This window comes from Rhinatrema bivittatum, chromosome 5 (assembly GCF_901001135.1).
Source record: "Rhinatrema bivittatum chromosome 5, aRhiBiv1.1, whole genome shotgun sequence".
NCBI lineage: Eukaryota > Metazoa > Chordata > Amphibia > Gymnophiona > Rhinatrematidae > Rhinatrema > Rhinatrema bivittatum.
In genome coordinates, this window is record NC_042619.1 from 17502037 (window position 1) to 17513778 (window position 11742).

Sequence of the window (11742 nt, forward strand, 5' to 3'; positions counted from 1 at the left end):
TCAGCACTTCCGCGTGCAATGAATAAAATGCATGGCGACTCTCAGTCTATAAGCGTATCTGAGTGTTATCGGGTGTTCCTGGGTAATTAATCTGGACTGGGAAGCCAGCCGGCGGATTCAGCACTTCCGCGTGCAATGAATAAAATGCATGGCGACTCTCAGTCTATAAGCGTATCTGAGTGTTATCGGGTGTTCCTGGGTAATTAATCTGGACTGGGAAGCCAGCCGGCGGATTCAGCACTTCCGCGTGCAATGAATAATGTATGGCGACTCTCAGTCTATAAGCGTATCTGAGTGTTATCGGGTGTTCCTGGGTAATTAATCTGGACTGGGAAGCCAGCCGGCGGATTCAGCACTTCCGCGTGCAATGAATAATGCATGGCGACTCTCAGTCTATAAGTGTCTCTGAGTGTTATCGGGTGTTCCTGGGTAATTAATCTGGACTGGGAAGCCAGCCGGCGGATTCAGCACTTCCACGTGCAATGAATAAAATGCATGGCGACTCTCAGTCTATAAGCGTCTCTGAGTGTTATCGGGTGTTCCTGGGTAATTAATCTGGACTGGGAAGCCAGCCGGCGGATTCAGCAGTTCCGCGTGCAATGAATAATGCATGGCGACTCTCAGTCTATAAGCGTATCTGAGTGTTATCGGGTGTTCCTGGGTAATTAATCTGGACTGGGAAGCCAGCCGGCGGATTCAGCACTTCCGCGTGCAATGAATAATGCATGGCGACTCTCAGTCTATAAGTGTCTCTGAGTGTTATCGGGTGTTCCTGGGTAATTAATCTGGACTGGGAAGCCAGCCGGTGGATTCAGTACTTCCACGTGCAATAAATAATGCATGGCGACTCTCAGTCGCCATGCATTATTTATTGTATTACAATTTTCTGAGCTGTCCCCCTCACTAATACGTATATTCTCACATTACTGCAGAGGTACGATGCAGCGTTTCGGTGTAATCATAGCTGGTGTAACTGTAATTCAGATTTCATCAATAGTCCTCTAATATGGGCATTGTCCTAGTTCTCTGTCGCAGTCCAGGATTTTCCCAGGAAGACCCAGCGGCATCCCGGCTCCGCATCTTCCGGTACAAAGCAAAATTATATTGTCCTGAATCTGGGAACAGCTACAGAGATCTTGAGGTCACTATTGAGGCCTACATTTAAAAAAGGCCTCCAACACAGATAACTTATCTGGCTAAAGTTAGCCAGATAAGTTATCCCCGGCCTCTTGACCAGCCGCATCCAAAATAATACAGCCGGTTATGTGCAGCCGCTGAGTAAAAAAACAAAACAAAAAGGAGCACCTCCTGGGCCTAGTAGTCCAATCATTGAGCCACCACTCATAGTAACATAGTGAATGTCGGCAGATAACGACCAAAAAGATGCCACTTATCTGGCTACAACTTAGCCGGATAAAAAAAAAAGGGGCGTTCCCGGGAGGGGTTCAGTTTTCCGGCTGAATATCGGGTGAATCCAGCTAGGTTAAGCTGGATAATGTGTGCTGTCATTCTCCAAACCAATGAAAGATTCAGAGGGCTAATCCCCTCCCTTCCCTCCCAAAGCTGCATGCAAAGGCCCTCGGGCCGTACTCGCTTCCCCCTCCCCCTCCCCCCCAGCCAAACCTTTGTCAAGTCTTAGGATGGGGCCGGCATTGTACGCTGGCCATGGTCCTGACTTTTGCCTCCCTTCCTGCCCCCCCCCCCCCCCCCAGAAGGACTCTTAGGAGGGCCTACCCCACCTTCCTTCCAACCCTCCCCTCAGTTCCCCCAGCCCCCGGTGCCTTTTAGATCTGATCCAGGAGCGAGGGACTCTCCGCCCCCTGCCCCCAGCTTCTCCAGCGCTGCTTTGACAGAGGCAGCGCTGGAAGCGTAAGCTTACGCTGAAGTGAAACCACCCCCTGATGAGGAAACGTCACTCAGAGCATGCTGCCATGTCGGGGGGTGCTTTTCATGCACATATTTTGCTGACTCTTGTACGCCCCTTGCAAGATGAGTATTTTTATTCTGGTTTCACTTTGCTGTAAAATAAGGATTGAAAAGGGAAGGGAGCGGCCGGCTTCACTCACCCCCCGACGCCGGGGCCCCGGGCCGGGCCCGACCTCTCTGGCACTGGTAGGCAGCCGCCTATGCGCTCGCGCTCCGTCTGTGCTCCCAGGCCCCTCCAGCACTGGTGCGGCCTCCTCCTGTCCCGGTCGGGTCTCCCCACATTTGTCACAGGGAGACGCCGCCACTTCCTAATCTTCGGCCTGTTCTCCTTAGGCGCGCGCGCACACACCTCCCCGGACTTTAAAGGGGCCGCGGCAGGAAAGCCTCCCACGGACCCAGATGATGAGGTCAACCAGTCTCCGTATATATAAGGCAGGCCCTGCTGCATAGACGTTGCCCTGGCAACAGGTCTCCATGCGTCCTGTCGTGTGCTTCGTTGCTGCTTGTTCCTGTTCCATCTCCTGTTCCTGTTCCAGTACCTGCTCCAGCCCCAGTTCCTCCTTCTTTTCAGACAGATCTCCCTGGCTTTGACTTCTGCTTGTACCTGACCTTGTCTCCAGCCGCCTGCCCTGACTTCTGCTTGAACCTGACCTTGTCTCCAGCTGCTGTACCCACGAATGTCGGTATAAAAAAGTTGTAAAATAAATAAATAAATGAATGAATGAATGAATGAATGAATGAATGATTCTAGCAAAGCCCATAGACTGCTTGTGCTGCGCCACTTATGGTGGTAGCAGTGGGACTTCTGCACTAAGCAACTGCACAGGCAGAAACCCAAGCCTCTAAAGTGGGAACGAGAGAGAAAATAATTTTTTTTTTCACTGTTTGCAAACTTGCTGCTCTAAAACAGTGGTACAAAGCGTACTTGTACAAAGAAGCACACTGAAGTAAAAACACAGAGACAGGAGAATTTTCTGAGGGGCTTGGCTGCTAATTTCTGCTAATTTCTCTGTTCTCCATTTACTCCTTCTCTCCCTAAGTGCAATATCTGTGACTTGACATTAACTTGACATTGGATTAGGCCTCTAACAAGTTAATGGCATATTTTCTCTCCTTCTTCGTTGTTGAAATAGAATATGCATTGGTTATTATAGTTAAAAGAGTTATAGTATGTACTCCTGAAACCTGTTATTTATGTAAAGCCTGTGGCTGTTATTTGTTTACTTACTGTATAACTTGTTGGATGTAAAGCCTGTTGCTAATTTATTGTTTACTGTAAACCGAGGTGATGTATAACTATACGTACCGCAGTATATAAGAATCTCTAAAATAAATAAATAAATAAGAGCAGCTCTTCGTTTTTCAACTTACGATGGGCCACGGATCTATTTCAGTTCAGGTAGATAAGTATTTAAAGTGAATCAGAGCTGGACAAGCAAGGTTTTTTTTTGGGGGGGGGGGTTTCCCCCTTTCTGAGAAAAAGGGAGAAAGGATTTGCTGGTGTGCATTCCTGAAGAGGGCCGGAGCCTTAAGAAAACCTCCTGTGCTTCTCTGAAGAAAGTGGGAAAATTTGTGCCTGTGAATAAAGGCAGGGCTGACAAGAAAGCCTCTGCCAGATTCCATGAGAGGTATGAAAGCTTGATGCCAAATCTGTTTAGAGAGGCAACTGCGACGGCAACAACCGGACCAGCTCTTTAAAGCCCAGCAGCAAGCCCTTCAGCAGCAGAAGCAAAGTCTGAGCCAAACGCTGAGAAAAAAACGTCAGCAACAGTTTCAAGTGCTGATGCAGAACTAGTGTGTGCCGCAGCAAGTGCTGCTTGAGAACAGCAATTATCGCAGATCCAGAAACAGCTGGAAACCACCGAGACACCGGAAAGGACCGAGGAGATAAAGCCAGAAGTGCCAACTCCAGCCTGGAGAGTTCTGGAAGCCCTGCAGGCTGTGTGGAGATTACCCAGTTCTGACGCAGCGGTGGCAGGGTGCGAGAGTGAGCAGCTGTGGCTTGAGCAAAGTCCCCCTTCCCACCAGTAACAATAATAAACAAGAAAAAAACACAGAGCACACATTAGGCTTGGACCTACAGACTGTATTTCGGAGAAAGAGGATACTCCGGTAAGGAATGTCTCGGACAGGGTAAGAAAGATACGGGACAACAGGCAGCGGTTGAAGCTGAGACTGAGCAAACACTCAGAAATAGAGAGCAAGTTAATCAAGGCCGCAGGGATCACGAACTTTTAGCAACGGTGACCTCTGTTCACGGAGAGCTGCAGCAATTCCCTATCCTGGCTGAACTCGCCCACAGGAGCAAAGGGCAGAAATCAAGGAGGATTTCTTGCTTATTGGTGAGGATGGAGATGAAAACAGTGCAACCAAAGAACTGGGAATGGGGCAGAGGCCAAACTACAGGATCGGACTATTGAGCTGAGCATTGTTAAGATTAAGAATCTGGGAGAGTGTGCTAGTTTCCCAAAAGGTCCAAGGAATTAAGTGGGTTTGGAGAAAATAGAGACCAGGGCTAAACTGGGAACCCTTAGCAGAGACCCCCAAAAGGGCTGGGAAAGGTTAACCTGAGAAAAGGTGAACAGACCTCGCCCAAGCTTGGTTCCCCAAAGGCAGAATGGGGTCATGTAGAGGGGTAGGAACAAGAGGTGCCCCATGGATTAGGGGTTCATAACCTAGCTAAAGAAAGAAAGAAGAAGAAATCCAAGGTAGGACAAGAAAAGAGAATAAGAGCAAGGGATTCCAAACTAGGGACATAGCCCTAGTAGGAGCAGACGCTCAATTTAAGAAGGGTCAGCTGAGTGGGAGGGTATGTTCAAAGTAAGAACATAAGAACATAAGAAAATGCCATACTGGGTCAGACCAAGGGTCCATCAAGCCCAGCATCCTGTTTCCAACAGAGGCCAAAACCAGGCCAAAAGAACCTGGCAAGTACCCAAACACTAAGAAGATCCCATGCTACTGATGCAATTAATAGCAGTGGCTATTCCCTAAGTAAACTTGATTAATAGCCGTTAATGGACTTCTCCAAGAACTTATCCAATCCTTTTTTAAACACAGCTATACTAACTGCACTAACCACATCCTCTGGCAACAAATTCCAGAGTTTAATTGTGCGTTGAGTAAAAAAGAACTTTCTCCGATTAGTTTTAAATGTGCCCCATGCTAACTTCATGGAGTGCCCCCTAGTCTTTCTACTATCCGAAAGAGTGAACCAGATAAACCCTCAGAACACCTTAAAGGACCGGGCCCAGTGAACTGCTTACGGCCTATCTTTAGGCAAGGCATTCTGGGTGCAGAGTGGCTCCCCTGTGTAGGAATACAGCTTCGGCTCACAGTAGAGTAAACGAGGTCCTGGGAAGGAGAAGAAGGCTGATAGTAGAGCTGACCTACTGAGGTTGTTTTGTTGAAGTACTATGAGGTAAGCAGTTTGATATTATGCTGTTTTCTGTGAAGAATAAAGTAGTGCAAGAGAGAGCTAGAGTCCAGCGTGATTCTGTCCTCTAGCAAAGGCCACAGACCACTCGTGCTGGGCCGCGGATGATCCTTTAGTTTAAAATCTGAAGAGTGAGCCTAGGTTAAAAGACTTGACTGTGTGATGTGGTCATCCTTTTCTGTATATCTCCACTCTAGCTGCCAAACCTCCATTATCTTCCTTACTGCTGCTAGAATATTCACTGAGATGCGACCCTTGTCTATCGCCTGAGTGTGCAGCCCACAATTCCAACTAAATGTGTCACTTTGCTCCCCTCCCAAAGGATTGGATCAGTCTTCCTTACACCTAATAAAAAGTTTAAGATTGGTCTTGCTTCTCTGTCCCTTTCCGTCCCAGCTCCAGTAAGTCCAGGGTGAAAGTATGACATCCCTGATTGCTAGCTGCCTTGAGGAGGAAAACCTGCAATTTTGCTTGTCCCGTAGATCGAAATGGGAAAGAAAACTGAATGGAAGCTAGAATATTCATTAGATTTGGGGGCATTGCTCATTCATATTTATTTTTCATGAACCAAAACAAAACTTCCTGATTTGATTCGGATTGCTTATTCATTTAAATGAATGCCCATCCCTAATGAGCAGAACCTGCAAATTGGAATGAGCACTGATTTAGCACACCTGTGGTCTCCCTGAGGAGAGGGGCCCAAAATCCCAATGAGCAGAGCCCTCAGCCTGGCGTACACCCTCTCCCACACATATCTTAAGATCTAATGAGATAAAATAAGGGAGGACCTAGATGTTGGATCTGTGAGATATTTCACGGCATCAATATTCTCTAGGGATCAGTGCCAAGATCTTTAAATATTCGTGCTCAGAGCGGCTGGGAATAAAAGGTGATCATAGAGGAGGAGGAGGAGGAAGAGGATGAAAAGCTGCAACAGATTTGTCTAGTGTCTGCCTAGGACTTATTTTTATCTTTAGGTGAGCATGGCAGTCAGTGAAAGCCTTTTGTGCATACATTCGTCAGTTTCTTCTACATCAGATAAAAAGAATTCAGTATACGCCCTGCTGGGGTTCCCTATTATCATTTTTGGTTTCTACAAAATGTACTGCATATAGATTATAGATGTTAGAACAGAAGATTCATCACAGTCTGATGACTTTCCAGTTGTCCATCCATTTTATTTATTTATTTATTTATTTTAAGTTTTTCTATACCGGCATTCGCGATAAATATCGCATCATGTCGGTTCACAATTAACAAGTGGATAGGAACAAAATCAAAAAATAACATTTAGTAATAAATAATAATAATAATAATAGTAGTAAAAAACATAGATCAAGAGAAGGCTAAGGAATGCAGTTACAATAAAACAAGGGAATAAAATAACTTGGATCTGAGAAAAGAATGCAGGGGTTTAAATTAACAGAATATATATGCCAGTCAATGTGCTTATAGCATTGATGAATTGCCCTTATGAGGTAGGGATGTTAATTACCATGATTAAGGCAAAGTCTGGGCGACTGGTTGATAATGTAATATATTCAAGCTTCTTCTTCTTCTTTCAGGTATTTCAGCTGAGCATGCACATTTCACTCATTTAAACAGATTGCTCTAAATAACAGAAAAAAAAATGTTGGCTTTTCTTTTATCTGCAGCTTCAAAGAGAAACATGAGAAATGTAGGAAACTACAATGCCACCAGCAGCTCAGTGAAGGAGTTCATCATCTTTGGATTTCCAAGTCTTAATAGTGTCCAGACCCTGCTCTTTGGGATATTTTTCCCCATCTACCTCTTCACTATCACAGGTAATACAGTTATACTTTTGCTTATATGGCTCGACCGGCATCTCCAAACCCCCATGTACTTCTTTGTCAGTAATTTGTCCATTCTGGACATCAGTTACATATCGGTCACTGTTCCAAAAATGCTGGCCAAGTTCCTTCTGAACAGCAGTACCATTTCCTACAGTGGCTGCTTTGTGCAAATGTATTTCTTCCTTTCTCTGGTTGCAACAGAGTGCTTCCTCCTGATGGTAATGGCTTACGATCGTTACTTGGCCATTTGCACTCCTCTTCATTATCCCATGTACATGACTAAAAAACTCTGCTTCTGTCTCTGCACCACTGCCTGGATCGGAGGTTTTATGCTTCCATTCAGCACGTTCATTTTAGCTCTGAAGCTGCCATTCTGTGGACCCAATGTGATCCACCATTATTACTGCGACCATCCACCCCTGATTCAGCTGGCTTGTGCTGACACGTCTGTCAATGTTGCTGTGGGTTCTTCTGTCAGTTTCTTTGTTTTTGTGGTAACATTTTCTCTAATTGTGGCTTCCTACATAAAAATAATTGTATCCATCCTAAAAATTAGCTCTACCACAGGCCGCAGAAAAACCTTTTCTACCTGTGCATCTCACTTTTTAGTTGTGAATCTCTTCTTTCTTCCTCTTGCCTTCATGTACATTCGCCCTACTGCATCCTATTCCTCTGATGTGGACTCATTAGTGGCCATGGTCTATTCTATGGTGACTCCAATGCTGAACCCTATTATTTATTCCCTGAGAAACCAAGAATTCAAGGGGGCTTTTTGGAGGCAAATGAAACGTAATAAAGCCTTCTCCACATAAGGAAATATAGCACAATATTTATTTTGATTTATTCAATATACATTTGTTGATGGGATCGCCAGATTACAATACAGTTCTTGTGTTTTGCTGGGTCCTATTATTTTTCAAGTGGGTTGCAGCTTACATGGAACACATTGAGAGTAAAACCGTAGGACATCATACCACTTACAGACATTGCTAATCAGATATTAGATATTCATCAAGGATGGGACTGAAGCAATTCATAGTAGAACATTTCCATACTGCTAAGGTGCAGATTGCTGGCTTGCGAGATCCACAACTGAGCTGAGAAATCTTTGAAATGAGTTGCAAGGAAGGAGCAAAGGAAGAGAAGAGAAAAGACTGTATGAATGACTTCAATAGTTTATGTTGCAAAATGTAAAATGATTTCTATCCTTGAAGTGAACTTATTTAAGATGGGACTGGATCAGGCTGCTGTAGATTAAGGAATAAAGGCATTTTTTAACTGAACTGAGATTCTGTTTATTTTAATTAGTTTGATTTTGGCTGAGCAAACTCAAATGCATGCTATTTCCATCCATGAGCACTGCATGGTAAATCATGCTGAAATCCAGTTCTGAAAGACTTTCACATAACAATGTTACATCTGCTACTAATACAATAAGAATTGGGATTTATATGGTTCCCTTTCATCTAAACAGGATTCAAATATGTTTCACAGGGTAATGTTTCAGAAATTCACACAGCCACCTCTGGGGTGCAGAGCCTGGCAGCACTTTCCTGGCACCTGGATGGAACCAAAACTTCATCTGTCCAATTACTTGACAATTCCTCTTCTACATATTGTCTGTCCATGTAGGAAGGTTTCTTACCTAATCTGAGCGATTTCATGTTAGCCAGAATTCTTTGTGAAATGTTGAACAGGGAAAACACTCAGCAAATTAAAACTCTGGAAAATCCCCCTGCCTGTCTTTGACCATCTATTGCATAACACGGGGCATTATCAATTACTCACTATCAACTCACAAGATTTTTCTGTGATGCAACGAAATGGGATATATTGAAGATACGAGAAACAAGAATAGTGACAAAAAATGCATAACTGATTTACCCTCTCCCACTGTCGTCTCCTACAACTGTTCAGTGGTGAAAGTGATGGACAATTTAAATAACTTGCAAAAAATGATTTGTGCTTTGAGACTGCAAGGACCTCGCATGCCAAGGTAGCTGATGCGGGACGATGTCTGTCCTGAAAGATAAGTGTAGCGCTGTTGCATTCCTGCTTTCTACCACTACATAGCAGCAAGAGTCTTCCAGTCTAGGCAGCTCTACAGGAGGTTGCATACATATTGCTACCTGTTTAATTTCAAAACAATTTGTCATAAATACAATTAAAATGGAGAGACTGGGTAGCTTAAACGATTTACACCTCCAGGTTGTCAGTTCAAATCTAGGTTGGTGCTCGTCAAAAGTCATCACCGTTTTAAAACACTTGGCCACTGTGAAATGAGTTGGTGTTCTAGGTCCCATTCCCAAGGGCCAGATCAATCACAACTGGCATTATTCCTGACAGTTTCAGAGACATCAAAGACTGCACAGGCATGAAGTCTGATTAATTCCCTCAACTTTAGGGGTACTCTCTCCAGGGTAAAGGCAAATTCTCAGGGCTGTACTTGTCATGTTCTAGGGCAGTGTATAAAGTGGCTGCATCCTTGGGTGTGAGGGAAGCTTGCGCTGCTGCTGCTGCCTGTACTCTATCTTTTCTATGGTGAGACTGTGTATGTGTCTGAATGAGGGAAGCTTGCACTGCTGCTGCCTGTACTGTATCTTTTCTATGGTGAGAGTGTGTATGTGTCTGAATGAGGGAAGCTTGCGCTGCTGCTGCCTGTACTGTATCTTTTCTATGGTGAGAGTGTGTATGTGTCTGAATGAGGGAAGCTTGCGCTGCTGCTGCCTGTACTGTATCTTTTCTATGGTGAGACTGTGTATGTGTCTGAATGAGGGAAGCTTGCGCTGTTGCTGCCTGTACTGTATCTTTTCTATGGTGAGACTGTGTATGTGTCTGAATGAGGGAAGCTTGTGCTGGTGCTGCCTGTACTGTATCTTTTCTATGGTGAGAGTGTGTATGTGTCTGAATGAGGGAAGCTTGCGCTGCTGCTGCCTGTACTGTATCTTTTCTATGGTGAGAGTGTGTGTGTGTCTCAATAAGGGAAGCTTGCACTGCTGCTGCCTGTACTGTATCTTTTCTATGGTGAGAGTGTGTATGTGTCTGAATGAGGGAAGCTTGCGCTGCTGCTGCCTGTACTGTATCTTTTCTATGGTGAGTCTGTGTATGTGTCTGAATGAGGGAAGCTTGCGCTGCTGCTGCCTGTACTGTATCTTTTCTATGGTGAGAGTGTGTGTGTGTCTGAATGAGGCAAGCTTGCACTGCTGCTGCCTGTACTGTATCTTTTCTATGGTGAGAGTGTGTGTGTGTGTCTGAATGAAGGAAGCTTGCACTGCTGCTGCCTGTACTGTATCTTTTCTATGGTGAGAGTGTGAATGAGGGAATGAGGGAAGCTTGCGCAGCTGCTGCCTGTACTGTATCTTTTCTATGGTGAGAGTGTGTATGTGTGTGAATGAGGGAAGCTTGCACTGCTGCTGCCTGTACTGTATCTTTTCTATGGTGAGAGTGTGTATGTGTGAATGAGGGAAGCTTGCGCAGCTGCTGCCTGTACTGTATCTTTTCTATGGTGAGAGTGTGTATGTGTGTAAATGAGGGAAGCTTGCACTGCTGCTGCCTGTACTGTATCTTTTCTATGGTGAGAGTGTGTATGTGTGTGAATGAGGGAAGCTTGCGCTGCTGCTGCCTGTACTGTATCTTTTCTATGGTGAGACTGTGTATGTGTGAATGAGGGAAGCTTGCACTGCTGTTGCTTGTACTGTATCTTTTCTATGGTGAGAGTGTGTATGTGTCTGAATGAGGGAATCTTGCACTGCTGCTGCCTGTACTGTATCTTTTCTATGGTGAGACTGTGTGTGTGTCTGAATAAGGGAAGCTTGCACTGCTGCTGCCTGTACTGTATCTTTTCTATGGTGAGACTGTGTATGTGTCTGATTGAGGGAAGCTTGCGCTGCTGCTGCCTGTACTGTATCTTTTCCATGGTGAGAATGTGTATGTGTCTGAATGAGGGAAGCTTGTGCTGCTGCTCCCTGTACTGTATCTTTTCTACGGTGAGAGTGTGTGTGTGTGTGTGAATGAGGGAAGCTTGCACTGCCGCTGCCTGTACTGTATCTTTTCTATGGTGAGACTGTGTATGTTTCTGAATGAGGGAAGCTTGCGCTGCTGCTGCCTGTACTGTATCTTTTCTATGGTGAGAGTGTGTATGTGACTGAATGAGGGAAGCTTGCACTGCTGCTGCCTGTACTGTATCTTTTCCATGGTGAGAGTGTGTATGTGTCTGAATGAGGGAAGCTTGTGCTGCTGCTCCTTGTACTGTATCTTTTCTATGGTGAGACTGTGTATGTGTCTGAATGAGGGAAGCTTGCGCTGCTGCTGCCTGTACTGTATCTTTTCTATGGTGAGAGTGTGTATGTGTCTGAATGAGGGAAGCTTGCGCTGCTGCTGCCTGTACTGTATCTTTTCTATGGTGAGACTGTGTGTGTGTCTGAATGAGGGAAGCTTGCGCTGCTGCTGCCTGTACTGTATCTTTTCTATGGTGAGACTGTGTATGTGTCTGAATGAGGGAAGCTTGCGCTGCTGCTGCCTGTACTGTATCTTTTCTATGGTGAGACTGTGTGTGTGTCTGAATGA

At 45.1% G+C, this 11742-nt stretch overlaps 1 protein-coding gene across 1 annotated transcript; it reads left to right on the forward strand.

The window, feature by feature from the left end:
* Window positions 1–7031: 7031 nt before the first annotated feature.
* LOC115091712 (olfactory receptor 6N1-like) lies at window positions 7032–7988 on the forward strand. Its single transcript, XM_029601869.1, has one exon. It carries the CDS (start codon window positions 7032–7034, stop codon window positions 7986–7988), a length of 957 nt encoding a protein of 318 aa, XP_029457729.1.
* Window positions 7989–11742: the final 3754 nt, after the last annotated feature.

Excerpts from the sequence above, each read along its gene's own strand:
- LOC115091712 (XM_029601869.1), top strand. The coding sequence starts at position 7,032 with ATGAGAAATGTAGGAAACTACAATGCCACCAGCAGCTCAGTGAAGGAG.